The sequence below is a fragment of the Budorcas taxicolor genome, chromosome 18, assembly GCF_023091745.1.
Source record: "Budorcas taxicolor isolate Tak-1 chromosome 18, Takin1.1, whole genome shotgun sequence".
Lineage (NCBI taxonomy): Eukaryota > Metazoa > Chordata > Mammalia > Artiodactyla > Bovidae > Budorcas > Budorcas taxicolor.
This window is the reverse complement of record NC_068927.1, coordinates 41397506-41417123: the sequence shown is the minus strand read 5'-3', so window position 1 is coordinate 41417123 and position 19618 is coordinate 41397506. Positions and strand designations below refer to the sequence as shown.

General features: G+C 39.2%; 1 protein-coding gene across 1 annotated transcript in view; it reads right to left on the bottom strand.

The window, feature by feature from the left end:
- The window catches only part of HYDIN (HYDIN axonemal central pair apparatus protein), a 317377-nt gene that overhangs the window by 232726 nt on the left and 65033 nt on the right, over positions 1-19618 (bottom strand). Inside the window, 1 exon segment of the mRNA XM_052656756.1 lies at positions 487-586. Coding sequence (XP_052512716.1) covers positions 487-586 — 100 coding nt within the window.

Sequence of the window (19618 nt, the reverse complement as noted above, 5' to 3'; positions counted from 1 at the left end):
GGGGAAGCCTGGTGGGCTGCCGTCTATGGGGTCGTACAGAGTCGTACACGACTGAAGCAACTCAGCAGCAGCAGCAGCAGCAGCATAGTGAAGCAGAAATAGATGTTTTTCTGGAATTCTCTTGCTTTTTCTATGATCCGAATTATTCTTTGATTTATAGAGCAATAAGAATATTAGTTGGAATTCTCTTGCTTGGATCATAGAAAAAGCAAGAGAATTCCAACTAATATTCTTACTGCTCTAAAAATGAAGGGGTAACCTAGATCCGTGGTCTTCCATCCTCACCCACCACACCACAATTGTAAGGTGCTTCAAAGTTTGATCTGTTCTAGAAAGAAGTATGAAGTACATAACTTGCCTCTATTATTCTCCTCCTGATATCATGTACTGCACGTAAACCCCAATATTCTCACACACACAGCACTTTATCACTTTATGCTCTGGGCACTTGGTAACCTGAATTTACCACATGAAGGACGTCTTTACCTGAAATGTCACAGTAGATGGTCTGCTGGTAGAGCTTGGCTTCCCGGGGATTAAAGTACACAGTGATTTCAGCTGATGAATTGGGCCAGACGTCGCCTTCCTAAAAACATGAAAGAATCGTTAAAAAACAATATGATGAAGGGAAGACCCTGCTTTTAAATGCTGTTAATATAACTCTAGGAAATTTGAAGGAAATATTTTGACAAAAAATAAAAGAAAGCACAGCTTTACCCAATAGATAGGAAATTTCTATTACTTGTCAAGAGGTGACAAAAGCTGGGAAAAAAAGCTTCAAAGATCATTTCAGTGAGTAAATGGATTTATAGTTACTTACTAAAGGAAGCTAGAGTACTTAGGGCATTTTCTAAAGTTTGTAGATTCAACTAACATTCATTGTATGCCAATACGCGTACAGCATTGGGCTTCAGAGATTAAGAAAGGCAAGGTCTAAGATTGCATGGAGCTCATCTCTTAGAGGGATGATAAAAATGTACACAAATATCTTAAAATATAGTGATAAGTGCTATCTGTTCTTTAGCTACATATCCAGATACTGCTTTTCACATGCAAAGAAGTATCTAATTCACTTGACGGAGAAACCACATTCCGAACCTTTGGGTGACAGCGTAAGGAAATACTCTTATTTTGTGAAAATAGCAATGGTCTGAGGCAGAGTGATTCTGCCTCAGAACTCTGGTTCTGATCCTGTGTGATATTATTTCTCATTTTAACTCAAACTACTCAAAAGTCGTCATAAGAAGACTGAGGTTTGAAACTGTAACGCAACATACGACAAAATCAGAATCCCCTTGAGATACCCTTTTTGAAAAATATTTTCTACTAACCATGTAACCTCTCAGGGCTGTAAAAGGACATGTTATAGCAGCTGCCTCAAAGGGTTTCCATGATGAGGGATCATGAGGTCAAATGCTTTTGACCCACATTTAAGTACACAGTAAGAGCTGTGCAAATAACGGCTTGCTATGATTGATGTTATTCTTTTGCCACTTGGAATGACCAAGATGAAAATATGAGAAAAATTAGGGAAGAGAATGTGTTTTTTTCTATGGTTTTTATAAATAAGGCCAAGTAGAGTATCAGTGATAAGCACATCCAAAAATGTATAAACAGTCCTACCAACTAAATAAAAAACTAAGGAAGGTGACGATAAATAATCAGGATCCAGTTTCAGACAATCTCACATGCATGTTCTATTCCTGTTTTGACTTGACATGAACATCATGCTGGAATAAAGAATTAAGCAGACACGAAAGTGGTTTAAAATGCAGATATCAAATAAGAGGGCAAGGAAGAGAAAGGTAGAGTCAATTTGTGTTTGCTTTTGAAGGTAACTGTCTGGTGAGTGTGCTTCTCAGGCTGTATGCCCCTGCTTCAGGAGAATAAAGGGTACAGAGACTCCAAGAAGGAGCAGTGAGGGCTGTGGGGGTCACGTGGGTCCTGGGAGCTCTCACATCCCTTCAACCCACTAGGATGCAGGCTCCGTGAGGGTGGGTGCTAGTCTATCTCCAGCACCTAAACCAGAGGTGGCTCATAGTACGTGTTCAACATATCTATTGAATTGGTTGTATCCATTCAGTTTGCACAATGTGTAGTTATTGGCAGTTGCCTATTCATCTTTGCAACCTATTTCTGCCACTTTCACCTCAGCTGGAACCCAAAAGTCATACAGTTTTAGATCTGACAGGGACTTTTGAGATCATGCAGGGAACAGGGAAGTCCTAAGCACTTTCGCTTATTTGGGCATCTCACTGTAGCCCTTTTCCAAACTTGTAACTGGTATCTGCTCTCTTTTGATAGATAGTTAATACCTGGCCCATTTTGATTTGTGGGGATTCTGGTGATACGGGGTGCTGGGAACGTTTGTGGCTAGAATGAGCAGAGAGGCCAAGCAGAAAAGACGGTTCACCCATTCAGTGGTATATCAGTAGGTAGTCCATCTTAGAATGGTTGAAGTCCTGGGCTTACTCCTAACCCACAAGACAAATGCATTCCCCTGGAGGGATCAGGCTCTGCTTTGTTTGGAAGTGTAGAATGGATACAGCTAACCTGTTCCCATTCGAACTGCTTGACCACAGAGGCCATCTTGGATCCCTATAAAATCTCTACTGGAAAAGCCTCACCAAAATGGTAGGATATGCCCCAAAAAGGATATGCTAGAAGACAGATAAGCTCAGCATCTGTGGATAAATTCAAGTCTTATGGTTTGGACTGGTCTGAACCACTTTCAAAAACATTATTCAAGCAAGACAATCCAGGGCCCATGTGCACACAAGAAGGGAATACACTTAAGTATTACCCCAGAGGCACTTCTGCACACCCCGTCTTCAAAGAAGTCTGATTATCAGACTGTGCTTACTCATTCAGTCATGTCTGACTCTTTGCTACCCCATGGACTAGAGTCTGCCAGCCTTCTCTGCCCAGGGGGATTCTCCAGGCAAGAATATTGGAGTGGGCTGCCATGCCTTCCTCCAACGGGTGAGTTGGGAAAAGGTGGGACAGACATGCTCCAGAGAGGATATCAGAATCTCCCACAGGAAGGAGCAGTAACATCTGGATGTGATCCAGGAGCAGACTGTCTGATATGGATGGCTTGGAGGCTGAGAAAGCCTTCTGCATGGCGAGGGAAGACCAATACAAGAGAATCTGAGCCCACCAGGTGTTCAGACTGGGCGAATGTGACTGTGGGTACCTTGCTTTCTTATCTTAGGCTGCAGTGGTTTTATTGTGTCTATGACATCTGCTAGTAATTTACAGCTTTTACTGAGCCCCAGGAGATAATTCAAGGACAAATCCTATTCTAAAGCCTCTCCTGATAGAATGCCATTCTCCCAAATCATCCCACCCTCTCCATGTATACTATCATGTAAGAATTGAATCGCCAGTCTATGTCTGATGGGATGACCCACAGAGATGTTATGGGGAGGGAGGTGGGAGGGGGGTTCATGTTTGGGAACACATGTAAGAATTAAAGATTTTAAAATTAAAAAAATAAAAAAATTAAAAAAAAAAAAAAAGCCTCTCCTGGGCGTGTAGCAGCTAATGTGCATTAAGAGTGCTGAGTCTATCTGTAAAAACAGACGTCTGGTCATTCAGTTTTCTGTCACAGAGGGATGCTTCTCACACAAGGTCATATCAAGGAGTTAGGAACATGTAGAAGGACACTTCTATTTTTCAGCTGGAATTAAAAGTTAAAGAACTTAATTTTTTTTTTTTTAACAGCAAAACTCACCACAGCATTTCCTACCAAATCAGAGTGCGAATACCAGAAACAGGTCATTAGCCTAAGATGATCCCATTTTTACTTATGTATCTTTGATACATTTCATATTACTTTTCAGACATTTCTGAAGTTAACTACCATGTCATTTATGTCATCTCTGAAAAGAACTTTTCTTTCTTTATTGCTCAGTTCTAAAGTTTCTTTCTGAGAGCCAAAACATTCAGAATGTTCCCCTCTGGCTCTGACATCAGTATCGTTTCCTCCCAGGCCTGTGAAACCAGCCTCATCACCCAGAACCCCCTGCTGTTCCCCTTTGCCTTCCACAAATGACTCCTTTCCCATCGTTGTCCATTTTCCTGCTCCAAATGAGAGACTGAGAATGTAGAATATAATCTGCAGAAGCCCATTATCTCGTTTGTTGAAAATAATTGGCAAAATGGCCTTCAGTTTTACTGTAATGATCTTCCTTCTTGGTCTTAATCTTTTGTTTTCCCCTCAGAACCACCACTACATTTCACTTATCAATCAAGTGACCTGCTAGAAAAAATCACCTTCGAATTTTCAACTTTAAAGTTAATTTGCTATGTTTGTGTTTTTGGCCCAAATATTAAATATTTCTGAGAATGGAACTTCTGGGACAAGAACAACCAAGTGTCTTGACAGGGACAGTTTAGAGATGTTTTGAAAGCTATTTATGAACATACAGCCACTGGTTCATGATAAGCAAGTAATACGATCATGAGAAGGCTATCCCATTAAAATGATCTCCTTAAAAAATGATATTGGCAATGATTAAATAGGACCTTTAAAAATTCTCTATGATGTCTCTATGATGACCTACAAGACCTTCAAGAACTTACACCAAAAAAAGATGTTCTTTTCATCACAGGGGACTGGAATGCAAAATAGGAAGTCAAGAGATACCTGGAGTTACAGGCAAATTAGGCCTTGGAGTACAAAATGAAGCAGGGAAAAGACTAACAGAGTTTTGCCAAGAGAACATGTTGGTCACAGAAAACACCCTCTTCCAACAACACAAGAGATGACTCTATACACGGACATCAACAGATGGTCAATACCAAAATCAGATTGATTGTATTCTTTGCAGCTGAAGAGAGAGAAGCTCTATACAGCCAGCAAAAACAAGACTGGGAGCTGACTGTGGCTCAGATCGTGAGTTCCTTATTGCAAAATTCAGACTTAAATTGAATAAAGGGAAAACCATTAGACCATCCAGGTATGACCTAAGTCAAATCCCTTACAATTGTACAGTGGAAGTGACAAATAGATTCAACAGATTAGATCTGGTAGACACAGTGCCTGAAGAACTGTGGACAGAGGTTCATGACATTGTACAGAAGACGAGGAACAAGACCACCCCAAGAAAAAGAAATGCAAAAAGGCAAAATGGTTGTCTGAGGAGGCCTTACAAACAGCTGAGAAAAGAAGAGAAGCCAAAGACAAAGGAGAAAAGGAAAGATATACCCATCTGAATGCAGAGTTCCAAAGAATGGAAAGGAACGATAAGAGAGCCTTCGTAGTGATCAGTGAAAAGAAAAAGAGGAAAGCAATAGAATGGGAAAGACTAGAGATCCTTCAAGAAAATTAGACATACCAAGGGAATATTTCATGCAAGTTCAGTTCAGTTCACTCAATCAAGTCTGACTCTTCGCAACCCCATGGACTGCAGCATGCCCGGCTTCCCTGTCCATCACCAACTCCCAGAGTCTGCTCGAACTCATGTTCATCGAGTTGGTGATGCCAACCATCTCATCCTCTGTTGTCCCCTTCTCCTCCTGCTTTCAATATTGCCCAGCATCACAGTCTTATCCAATGAGTCAGTTCTTGGCATCAAGTGGTCAAAGTATTGCAGCTTCAACATCAGTCCTTCTAGTGAATATTTGGGACTGATTTCCTTTAGGATGGATTGGTTGGATCTCCTTGTAGTCCGAGGGACTCTCAAAGTCTTCTCCAACACCACAGTTCAAAAGCATCAATTCTTCAGTGCTCTGCTCTCGTTATGGTCCAGCTCTCACATCCATACATGACCACTGGAAAAACCATAGCTTTGACTAGATAGACCTTTGTCGGCAAAGTAATGTCTCTGCTTTTCAATATGCTGTCTGGGTTGGTTATAGCTTTTCTTCCAAGAAGCAAGTGTCTTTTAATTTCATGGCTGCAGTCACCATCTGCAGTGATTTTGGAGCCCCCAAAAATAAAGTCTGTCACTGTTTCCATTGTTTCCCCATATATTTGCATGAAGTGATTGGATGCTATGAGCTTAGTTTTTTTAATGTTGAGTTTTAAGCCAGCTTTTTCACTCTCCTCTTAGATGGGCACAATAAAGGACAGAAATGGTACAGACCTAACAGTAGCAGAAGATATTAAGAAGAGGTGGCAAGAATACACAAAAGAACTATACAAAAAAGATCTTCATGACCCAGATAACCAGAACGGTGTGATCCCTCACCTTAGAGCCAGACATCCTGGAATGCGAAGTCAAGTGGCCTTAGGAAGCATCACTATGAACAAAGCTAGTGGAGGTGGTGGAACTCCAGCTGAGCTATTTCAATCCGTAAAACATGATGCTGCACTCAAGAAGCCAGCAAATTTGGAACACTCAGCAGTGGCCACAGGACTGGAAAAAGGTTAGTTTTCACTCCAATCCCAAAGAAAGGCAATGCCAAAGAATGTTCAAAATACTGCAAAATTGCACTCATCTCACACACTAGTAGAGTAATGCTCAAAATTCTCTAAGCTGGGCTTCAACAGTACCTGAAGTGAGAATTTCCAGATGTTCAAGCTGGATTTAGAAAGGGCAGAGAAAACAGAGATCATACTGCCAACATCCGGTGCATTATTGAAAAAGCAAGAGAGTTCCAGAAAAACATCTACTTCTGCTTTATTGACTATGCCAAAGCCTTTGAATGTGTGGATCACAACAAACTGGAAAATTCTTCAAGAGATGGGAATACCAGAACACTTTACCTGCCTCCTGAGAAATCTGTATGTAGGTCAAGAAACAACAGTTAGAACTAGACATGAAACAGCAGATTGGTTCCAAATTGGGAAAGGAGTACATCAAGGCTGTATATTGTCACCCTGCTTATTTAATTTATATGCAGAGTATATCATGCAAAATCCCAGACTGGATGAAACTCAAGTTGGAATCAAGATGGCCAGGAGAAATATTAATAATGGCCAGGAGAAATATCAATAACCTCAGATATGCAGATGACACCACCCTTATGGCAGAAAGCAAAGAGGAACTAAAGAGCCTCTTGATGAAAGTGAAAGAGGAGAGTGAAAAAGTTGGCTTAAAACTCAACATTATTAAACTAAGATCATGGCATCTGGTCCTATCACTTCATGGGAAATAGATGGGGAAACAATTGAAACCATGACAGACTTTATTTTTGGGGGCTCCAAAATCACTGCAGATGGTGATTGCAGCCATGAAATTAAAAGACACTTGCTCCTTGGAAGAAAAGCTATAACCAACCTAGACAGCATATTGAAAAGCAGAGATATTACTCTGCTAACAAAGGTGCGTCTCTTCAAAGCTTCCTTTTCCCAGTAGTCATATATGGATGTGAGAGCTGGACAATAAAGAAAGCTGAGTGCCAAAGAATTGATGCTTTTGAACTGTGGTGTTGGAGAAGACTCTTGAGAGTCCCTTGGAGACTCCTTGGAACAAGGAGATCAAACTAGCCAATCCTAAAGGAAATCAGTCCTGAATATTCACTGGAAGGACTGATGCTAAAGCTGCGATACTTTGGCCATATGATGCCAAGAACTGACTCATTGGAAAAGACCCTGATGCTGGGCAATATTGAAAGCAGGAGGAGAAGGGGATGACAGAGGATGAGATGATTGGATGACATCACCTACTTGACAGACATGAGTTTGAGCAGACTCTGGGAGTTGGTGATGGGCAGGGAAGCCTGGTGTGCTGCAGTCCATGGGTTCACAAAGAGTTGGACATGACTGAGTGACTGAACTGACTTAAAAATTCTCTACTGAAAATCTTTAGATGAAAATAAAATACTTTAAAATCACCTTTTCCCCTCCTATTACCCATCTCTTTCCTTCCTTCTTTCCAATGAAGAATTATTTCTTCAAAAATTTTGAAAATCAAAGCCAAAAGTACAAGAATGGGCTGTAACTCACTCCAGTATTCCTCCCTGGAAAATCCCATGGACAGACGAGCCTGGTGTACTGTAGTGCATAGGGTTGCAAAGAGTTGGACATCACTGAGCAACTGAGCTTACATACATACATACATACATACATACATACATACATGGATACATTGTTTTATCTGGAAAGTAGTTTATAATATGACTCTGCCTATATTTATCATAAAATAGCTGCATTTTAATTCCCAACTTACATTTAGAAAAATAATCCAAACACTTGCCCACTCAAATGTTAAACTTTCCAATCATACTCTCTAATCTGGCAAGAGCTTAGACACAACTTAAGAGTGAGTTGTATTTAACTTCAAACCATTATATTTGCTATTAAGTGAGAGCTCATGTTCCCAGTACTGTGTTAAGTGCTGATATACCCTATCTAGTTCAGTCTTTACAACCTTGTGAAGTAGTATTATCCCCATTTTAAACATGTGAAAGCCAAGGCAAGGAGAAGTTAAGTATCTCACCTAAGGCTGCATCAACAGTTAAGTGGCAGAGCTGGGATTCTGTAGTACTTTTTTCTTTAATTTCCTGAACCCTGCTGCAATCATAACAAAACGTGAGGCCTCTGCTTTTAAAAACTGCCAGGAGAAATTTTAAAACACTACAACCAACAATCAGGCTTAATTGAAGCCAGTGGGACCTGGTGTTCGTCCAGTGGACATAGTAGGACATGCTGCATACTCAAACATTCAGGTACTTTGGAAGGTGACTTGCAGGAGGTTCCTATGAATGACACAGTCAACATTAGCATGGTGCAGCTCTTGAGAAGTGCACTGGAGGATCTTCACCAAGCTGTCCTGGTTGGGTCAGGCTACAGCCAATTCAGAACAAGGTTACTGAATAATGACTCTAAGAGCAGCTATAATGTGCCATGAATTTCATAAGGTTCTACCAAAATGGAAATATTCTTTTGGTAGAATGGTTTCTGCTATCTTATCATATTTAAGAAAAATTTAAAGAATTTCTCTTGGGAAATAAAAATATCCCCTTAAAGTCAAATTTCTATTAGACAATAAGAGAAAAAATAGAAGCACTGATTAGCAACTATAATCCACAATGACCTTGTTAGAACCTTCCAGATCAATGGAAGGTTCTCTTTATTGTCACCTGGGGCAAATATTAATAGAAGTGTCTCAAAGAGAATAAGAAAAAATAGAAGCTAAAAACTAAAGGTAAACTATTCTAATTATCATTGAAAGAAAAGACTGAATTGGCACATGGCATGCAAAGAGATTTTTCTCTTTCAGTATATCTCCTAGGAGAGGAAACTGTGAATTTAGGCAAGTTTTGATTCTGACCAGAAAAGTTTTTAAGACAAGGTTTTAAGATCTGGCTATCCTGGGGAGATGTCCCTGGAGGTCCAGTGGTTAAGACTTTACCTTCCAACACAGGGGGTGTGGGGTCCATCCCTGGTCAAGGACCTAAGATCCCACATGCCTTGTAGCCAAAAAACCAGAACATAAAACAAACAATATTGTGAGAAATTCAATAAAGACTTTAAAAAATGATCCACCACATCTAAAAAAAAAAAAGATTTGGCCATCTCTCAGAGAATGTTTCACAAAAGATCACTCTTGGGTGAGATACTCCAACCCATGTACAGCAAAAACTCCAGTGGGATTTTGTGGAGCTGAGGTAGCTGTGGGTGATGTTCCTGCATTCCTCTGGAAAGAGCCAGAACTGCGTCACTTTCAACAAAGAAGGATCTTAATTTATTTAACAAGCCATGAGGAACCTTGATGGTTCTAAGACTTCCCTAAGACTTTCTACCTCCACTGGTTCTCAAATACAACAGTGAATATACCAGCACAAATGGAAAAGATTTAGCTGAGCACAAAGATCTGAGAGGATGAACAATAATAAAGGGAGGGTGAAGAATGCGAAAACCACGCTGATGGAAGAGCCATGACTTGTCAAGGACAGTTTGTTCTCAGCACATCCCTGTCCTCTTTTCTCCTTTCCGGTGTCCATTTCCAAGAAGTCAGCGCCCACATGTTTGCAATGTGACTCACGACTAATAGTACAAGAAGTGGAAGGGGTTTGCAGTAAAAAGCTCGATCCTTCCTCTTTGCTAGCCATCTGGGCTCCCACCCAACCTAGTTCTGCTGAGCTCACATGCTATGCCAATTCGAGAAAAATAAAGTAAACTAAATTTGAGCTGTGCTTTCAAAGTCTGAATTGCTGAATCCCCTGTTTTCTGCAGGCTTAGGTGACGACAAAGCATGGTTTACTGTTTCTTACATGGTAATAAAGAAATTATCAAGTTTCTCTCCCTTTAAAAGACTTAGTTAAATTAAGCTGAAGCTTCCTAGGAATACTGGATGAAGTCTGCTTTGATGGAAGACACTTGCTAAAAGAAGCAGAAGTGTTTTCCCTGATGTCAGTCAGTCAATCAGTTTGAGCCAGTTTGGGCAAATATCTTTAAATTCTCAGACATTTCTTTTTGAGAAAATATCTAGTGTTCAACATTCAGAAAATTGCTGCATTTTAAAAGTGTGACCTGAGCTAGCAGTACCAGAGTTCAGAAGCAAGGCTACCACACCTATGCTGTGATTTCTCAGAGGACTCCTAGATGCCCATGGAAATCCAAAGCTTAATTCTCTCTTTCTGCCCTGTAATATTCTTCTGCCTCTCAATTCTCAGAATTGTGTTTTTTGTCTTTAAATCTCTCTCACTCAGGGTACTCAAGAGACATAAGCAAAGGAAATTAGAGAATAAGGCTGTCAAAATTCTGTACAGCTAGAGTCCATCTAGTAAAATAGAATATTACATTTCTGAAAGTAGTCCATTTCACTTGTTTTTCTGGAAGGCACAAAACTTGCATAATAGACTCAATTTTGTGATTCTTTCCCAAAGGGGAAAGAAACCTGTGTGGATGCAGGTGGCTTGAGGAATGATCAGTATTCTACAGAACCTAGTGCCTTCCCTAGGTAAGGAATAAAGGGAAATTTTAGGTTAAGTACATTAGTATTTAGAGACATTATCAAAAGAACTGGCATGAGGAACTTGATATAAATAGCAGTAATACACAACATGTTTTAATGACTAGAACAACAATTTTTGTTACTATTAGAATATCAGTGATTACTATTAGAATATCAATAAATTACAAACTAAGTTGAAAAAAATCCCTTCCATCCAGTTTTCATGTATTTGCCCAAAACTGCCTACTTCTTGTGTTTTTGCCCATACCCTTCTTCCACCAATGAACATATCTGGGGTCTCTCAAAAGACAAACTTCCACTTCTACACTCTGTGACCACACCAGATCCAAAGATGCCCAGGCATAACTCCCCAGGATTCTGCCAACAGACCCTACAGCAATGATATTCAATGAGCATGATGAGCAGAAAATGAATTGAGACAGTGGACCCAAACAGTTGTCAAGTGGTGAAAAGGTTATAGTGTAAGAACCTGTAGTTCCAGAGTTCTGGATCATTCTTACAGCACTGAGTCAAACTACTTCTCACAAGATCATATAAACAAAATGTGATTTAAATTCAAACCCTCACCACCTTTTGACAATTTATGGACAATGATTTATCTCTTAATCTTGAATCTACTTGCTTTAAATTGAAAGAGCCTCTAAAATAGGAACAATGTTCCCATAAAACACTCAATATGCAAGGAACACAATAAGGGCTAAACTAACCTCTATTTTAGCTGATGCATTTAAAGAACCAGACAAAGGTCTGAGAAAATGGGCATATCATTTCTTACTTATTTTCAGACCCTAAAGTACATTTTTTTTTTCTTTTTGGTTTTTAAACTTATTTTTTAAGTTTACCTCATTTGAAGAAAATATCCTTCCTTAGTGGACAAAGAGGCTGAAGGACCTAACAGAAAGCAAGGTAGTCTCTAAACCCCTACATCAATCTTTAACTTTATTTTTTAAACAGGCCATCAATTAGAGACTGACTGTTAGATCAGTAGGTGACACTGCTTGGTTTTAATCATCTCCGCTTCTATTGTGAACTCAGACCATATCAAGAAACTAATTAAAAAGAATCACATCCTAATAAAGAAAACTAATCACTGATGCATAGCTCAACTGTCAGAAATTAAATAGTGGCCATTTGGCACAACTAATCTTATACATGAGCAATATTCAGAAGATCCTTCAGTAGAAAATGGTGATGGACAAGGCATAATAGGGTAGAAAGACATGCAGGATGGCCTGATGAGTTCTCAGTCAGCTGATTCTCCTCTTGGCCTTCCTTCTCTGTGAATTAACAGCCTCTCCCCTCTTTGCAGGGCCTCTAAAGGTGAGCACCTGGGGGCTATCTTAGGCCTGCTGCAAATTTCTTTCTGTGCTGTTCTTATTTTGGAATTTTCATCCGCTCTTCATCCCTTCTGTGAAGACCTCCAAAGGATACTCACAAAGCTTGCCTCCAGACCTGATTCCTATCCCACAAATTAAGTACTGTATTTTCAAAATTATTTGGACATCTAGTGTCATCTCAAATTCAGCCTGTTCAGAACCAAATTCATCATCATAAATTGATTTCCATTTGTTCATTTGTTCATTTGTTCCTTCATCCACCCATTAACTGGTACTGTGCTATGCATGGGGTACAGATAAGGATAAGGCACTTCTTGATTTTAAGGAGCACAGAGTCTGTCAGACTAGAGAATCATAACCTACTAGCCAAAAAGGATCAACATGCCCTACCCAAACATCCTTATCCGGTATATGAGGCAACTGATGCCACAGGAGATGAAATGGCTTGCTTAAGGTCACATTTGCTATTGGCAAAGCTAGGAGTAAAGCCCAGGACTTCTGGCTTGCCAGTTCCTATTAAAGGCATAATCCTCCCAGTCACTCTAGTTCAGATCTGAGAAGACATGTGATTCTTCACCATGTCTCACCCTCAATGGCCAGTCTACCAAAAAGCACTTTGGTGTCTTTCTTTCGAGCATCTCTCACATCTGCCATTTCCATTGCTTTCCGACTGTCACCCGGCTGTTTCAGGTCAGCATCACCCTCACACAGCACACCTTCCACTTGTCAGCAGATGTTCAGTTTCCTGACCTTCCCTGCATTAGCGAATTTCCCCTGCCTGACCTGCACTACCCATCCCACCTCTGTGCATCCTCCTCCAACTTGATCCACAAGTGGATGCTAAGATAATCTTTCTGAAACACCCTGAACACACCCTGTGCCTGATCCAAAACTGAACTGAGTCTCAGAAACCCTCAGTACCACTTACCAAACCGGGATCCATAGAACACTGACTCCAGTATAGATTTTGTGGGAAAAGGGGTCTCTGGTCATGGGGAAATACTGTTTGCACTTTGCCTTTTGAGAGTCACAGTCTCTTGAACCAGTATTTCCCAAAATTATTTGACTGCAAAATTCCCTTTTTGCAGGGAACATACACTGCCACCTGTCAGATCCAATGTTTACAGAAACACACTGTAGGAGACAGTCAGCCGTAGCATAACAGGTTGCCAGGGCAGCCCAGACATGCCAACTCTCCTTCTCAATCTCAGTTCTTATATTCTCCATGACCACCAGCTCCAGACAAACTGATCGTTTCATTGCTATTTAATATGCTATGAACCTAAACACTTTCTCTTTTGTTTTCATAACTTTACCAATTGGAAACATTCTTCTTCCTTTCTTAAATTTTACCCTTCCTCCAACATTCAGGTCAGATCTCATCTCTTCCATAAATCTTTTACCAGCTCCCTCATAGAATTCATTTACCTATAATCATAAAACCAAAATCTCAACGGTGCAAAATACTCATAGCTCACATCTGAGTCAAGAAGCTAATGCTATAAAATTTTCCCATCAAATAACTTCAAAAGTAATTTACAAGGTAAGATTGCATTACACTCACAAGAACTGTATTTCTATAAAACTATCAGGGTCTCTAAGTAGGAAAAAAGGAAATTTAATATCAATAAATAATTCACTATAACAGATACTGAGTTCTGCTCTTTCTACCAGAAAAACACTAAGGAAGACATTAGGAAAAATTCATGACTTCATTTTTCAATTTGCAAAAATTATCAAGAATCAGCTAATAAATACTATCATGAGAAGAAAACCTAAATACTGTACAGAAAAGATAAAATCATTACAGATGCTATAAGCATCATTTATATACTACGCAAATATTGTCCCCTTCCTGGAGATTTTTTTCATACAACATAAACAAAATTAGTCTCATTTATTTAAAAGATATCATATCTGTGTATCACTATCTTACAAAGTGGTTTCCTTCCTAACAGTAAAAATATGCCTTGTGCCCAATTCAGTTCCTATTTTAGAATTCAAAAATAATCATATTAAATGCCACATATTAACACATTTAACATCTGCAATGAGAAGCTTTTGGTTTTGTGCATGAAGAAAAGAAAATCTGAGGTTAAGCCTAGTCTTTTTACTTCTGAACTTAATATGTACAAGCCTTACCTGTGGGCCTCCCACCTCCTTTTGACCATCAATCTTTGCCATCCCAGAGTCACCCATTCCCAGAAGGCTATGAGAAAAGGACAGCAGTCATCAGCCTGGATTCTCTGTACCAGCTGGGAAAAGTCCTGGACTGCCCACACTCTGGGCCTTGCCAGCCATGTCTAAGATTGCCCTGACTGATTGCTCCTCCCTGCCTCTGTCCCACTCAGCAACTTACATGCTTGGGATTTGTAATGCCTTCTTGAGCTTCTCACATCTTTGGGTATGGCTTACTTTTACAGGTACATGTCCTGTCCTTCCAAGACTATATTTTCACCTTGACTTAACCTCTTTCTGGTCTAACTCATTATATCTGAAGATCCCTTGGCTCAGTTGAACCCTAGATGGTCTTCTGACATGAGAGAAGATTCAGCCTCAATCCACATCTCCAACCTTATTTTCCTACATGAACCCTTTTCTTCAAGCCAAACTGAACCATTAATGGAGCTCTAAACGAACCACGCCTTGAATGAAACCCCAATTTTGTTTTCCAAAAGTTCCATTCTGCAAGATCCAACTCAAGGCTCTGCTCTCAAAAAGCCTACTCTAACTTTGTAGCCTATGATAATCACCTCAGCCTCTGAATTAGTGTCCTGACAATCTTTACCAGTGATTCACATAGCCAATTCTACTAAATGTTAGTTCTAAAGGATATCTCCAAGGGGAAGGCTCCCTCTTAGCTATTTATAATGCTCATTATCATATGAAAGACTTTTAGCCATCTAACAGCAAAATAAACCTTTCAAACAATATGGAACCCAGTGTTTCTCAAACTTACTTAGCCATGGAATACCTTTTCTATGTTATATCTTATAAGCATAATTTCAAGGTACAGATAAAAGGAAGACTGCTGTATATAAGTCAGTGGCATTTCTCACAAATGACTTTTTATTCTAATGTGTCCTTGTGCCCAACAGGTCTGAATGGTAACAATCCAGCCACTCTAACTAGTTGTGGGCTTTCTTAACTCCTATTATTGTCTTTATCCTCACATCACTCTATGCTTGCTAAGTTTAAAATAACATATAGTGCCTAGCACATATAGAAGATGCTGGTTATTCATTTTGAGGCAGTAGGGCAGAGTGGTCAGGAGTTTGTTCTGTGATATAAAAGCATAAAACATATTAACAGACATAAAGGGAGGAATTTACAATAATATAATAATCGTAGTGGACTTCAACATCTCACTTACATCAGTGGACCAATCATCGAGACAGAAAATCAATAAAGAAACTCTGACCTTAAATGACATATCAGACTAGCTGTACTTCATAGACATCTACAGGACGTTCCATTCGAAAGCAGCACAATATACATTCTTTCCAAGTACACATGCAACATTCTCCAGAACAGATCACATGCTAAGTCACAAAACAAGTCTAAACAAATTTAAGAGATGGAAATTATATCAAGCATCATGTCCAACTGCAACAGTATGAAAGTAGAAATCAATTACAGGAAGAAAAATGGATAAAATACAAACACATGGAGACTAAACATGCTACTAAAAATCAATGGGTCACTGAAGAAACCAAAAAAGAAAGCATCAAAATAAATGACAATTAAAACACAGCTTTCCAAAATCTGTGGGATACAGCAAAAGCAGTTCTAAGAGAGATATTTATAGCAATATAATAGAGTACCTCAAGAAACAAGAAAAATTTCAAATAAACAATATAACTTATTACCTAGATGAATTAGAAAAAGAAGACCAAACAAAGCCTCAAATCAGTAGAAGGAAAAAAAAAATATAAGAGAGGAACTAAATAAAATAGAGAACAACAAAAAAAAATCAGTGACACCAAGATAAATAAAATTGATAAGCCTTTAGCCAGGGTCATTAAGAGAAAAAGAGGGAGAATGCAAATAAACAAAACAAGAAATGAAAGAGGAGAAATTACAACTGATATCACAGAAATACAAACAATTGTAAGAGAACACTATTAATGGTCATATGCTAACATATTAGACAACCTAGAAGAAATGGGTAAATTCCCAGAAATATACCATCTTTTAAGATTGAATCAGGAAAAGAATAGATAATCTGAAAGATTGATTACTAGTGTCAAAATTGAATTAGTAATCAAAAAAATTTTAAGAGAAAAAAAGTCCCAGACTGCATGGCTTCACAGGGAATTCTATCAAACATATAAAGAAGAGTCTATCAAACATACCTATCCATCTCAAACTAATCCAAAAAATTAAACAGGAGGGAACACTCCCAACCTCATCTTATGAGTCCATTACCCTGATACAAAAGCCAGAGAAAGGTACTGTCAAAAAAACAAAACAAAACCAGGAGACTATTACAGGCCAATATCTATGAAGGACACACATACAAAAACCATCAACAAAATATTAGCAAGCCAAATTTAACAATATATAAAAGGTACCATTTATCAAGATCAAGTGGGATTGTTCCAGGGATGAAGGGACGATTCAATATAGACAAATAAATCACTGTGATATGCCACATTAACAAAACAAAGCTTAAAACCCCACATGATCGCTTCTCAAATGGTTCAGAAAAGCATTCAACAAAATTCGATTGCCATTCATGATAAAAACTCTGAACAAAGTTGGTATAGAGGGAACATATCTCAACACATTAAAGCCCATTTACAATAAATACACAGCTAATATAATACTCAGTGGTAAAAAGCTAAAAGCTGTTTCTCTAAAATCAGGAATAAGACAAGGATGCCCATGCTTGACAATTCTATGTAACACAGTATTACAAGTTCCAGCCTCAGAAATCAGATAAGAAAAAGAAACAAAAGGAATCTAAATTGGAAGAGAAGAAATGAAACTGTCAGTATTTGCAAATGACATGATACTATATAAAAAGAATCCTAAAATCTCTTCCATAAAACTACTCAAACTAATAAATGAATTTGGTAACATTATAGAATATAAGATTAACATATAGAAATCTGTAGCTTTTCTATACACTAATAATGAACAATTTAAAAAGAAATCAAGAAAACAATTCCATTTATAATTGCATTAAAAAGATTAAAATACCTAGGAATAAACTTAATGAAAAAATTGAAAGACCTATCCTCTGAAAACTAAAGACAAAGATGAAGAAATAGAAAATGATACAAATAAGTAGAAACGTATCCTGTATTCATGGATTGGAAGAATTAACGTTAAAAAGCCCATATTATCCAAAACAATCTACAGATTTAATATAATCCCTGTTAAAATACCCATGACACTTCTCAAAGAACTAGAACAAGTAAACCTAAAACTTATTTGGGACCAAAAAAACCCCAAATAACCAAAGCAATCTCAAGAAAAAGGAACAAAGCTCAAAGTCACTCCCTGACTTCAGACCATACTAAAAAGCTAATCAAAAGAGTGTGGTACCAGCACATAGATCAATAAAACTGAATATAAATCAGACATATAGATCAATGGAACAGAATAGAGAGCCCAGATATAAACCCACACACATATGGTCAATTAACCTACGACAATCTAATTCCATCAACAGACAAACAGATAAAGAAGATGTGGTGTGGTGTGGCGTGTAAAACAGTTCAGTTCAGTCCCACAGTCATGTCTGACTCTTTGCTGCAGCACGCCAGGCTTCCCTGTCCATCACCAACAACGGAGTTTACTCAAACTCATGTCCACCGAGTCGGTGATGCCATCCAACCATCTCATCCTCTGCCATCCCCCTCTCCTCTTGCCTTCAATCTTTCCCAGTATCAGGGTCTTTTCCAATGAGTCAGTTCTTTGCATCAGGTGACCAAAGTATTGGAGCTTCAGCTTCAGCATCAATCCTTCCAGTGAATATTCAGGACTGATTTCCTTTAGGATGGACTGGTTGGATCTCCTTGCAGTCCAAGGGACTCTCAAGAGTCTTCTCCAACACCACAGTTCAAAAGCATCAATTTTTCAGCACTTAGTTTTCTTTATGGTACAGCTCTCACACCCATACATGACTACTGGAAAAACGATAGCTTTGACTAGACAGATCTTTGTCAGCCAAGTAATGTCTCTGCTTTTTAATATGCTGTCCAGGTTGGTCATAGCTTTTCTTCCAAGGAGCAAGTGTCTTTTAATTTCATGGCTGCAGTCACCATCTGCAGTGCTTTTGGAGCCCAAGAAAATAAAGTCTGTCACGGTTTTCATTGTTTCCCCATATATTTGCCATGAAGTGATGGGACCGGATGCTATGATCTTAGTTTTCTGAATGTTGAGTTTAAGCCAGCTTTTTCACTCTCCTCTTTCACTTTCAACAAGAGGCTCTTTAGCTCCTCTTTTCTTTCTGCCATAAGGGTGGTGTCATCTGCGTTATCTGAGGTTATTGATATTTCCTGTGGTAATATTAATTCCAGCTTGTGTTTCATCCAGTCTGGCATTTCGCATGATGTACTCTGCATATAAGTTAAATAAGTAGGGTGACAATATACAGCCTTGATGTATTCCTTTCCCAATTTGGAACCAGACTGTTGCTCCACATCCAGTTCTAACTGTTGCTTCTTGACCTACATACAGATTTCTCAGGAGGCAGGTAAGGTGGTCTGGTATTCCCATCTCTTTAAGAATTTTCCACAGTTTATTGTGATCCACACAGTCAAAGACTTTGGCATAGTCAATGAAGCAGAATTAGATGTTTTTCTGGAACTCTCTTGCTTTTTCTATGATCCAACAGTTGTTGGAAATTTGATCTCTGGTTCCTCTGCCTTTTCTAAATCCAGCTTGAACATCTGGAAGTTCACGGTTCACATACTGTTGAAGCCTAACTTGGAGAATTTTCAGCATTACTTTGCTAGCGTGTTCAGTTCAGTCGCTCAGTCATGTCCGACTCTTTGCGACCCCATGAATCACAGCACGCCAGGCCTCCCTGTCCATCACCAACTCCCGGAGTTCACTCAGACTCACGTCCATCGAGTCAGTGATGCCATCCAGCCATCTCATCCTCTGTCATCCCCTTCTCCTCCTGCCCCCAATCCCTCCCAGCATCAGAGTCTTTTCCAATGAGTCAATTCTTCTCATGAGGGGGCCAAAGTACTGGAGTTTCAGCTTTAGCATCATTCCTTCCAAAGAAATCCCAGGGCTGATCTCCTTCAGAATGGACTTGTTGGATCTCCTTGCAGTCCAAGGGACTCTCAAGAGTCTTCTCCAACACCACAGTTCAAAAGCATCAATTCTTCGGCGCTCAGCCTTCTTTACAGTCCAACTCTCACATCCATACATGACCACTGGAAAAACCAT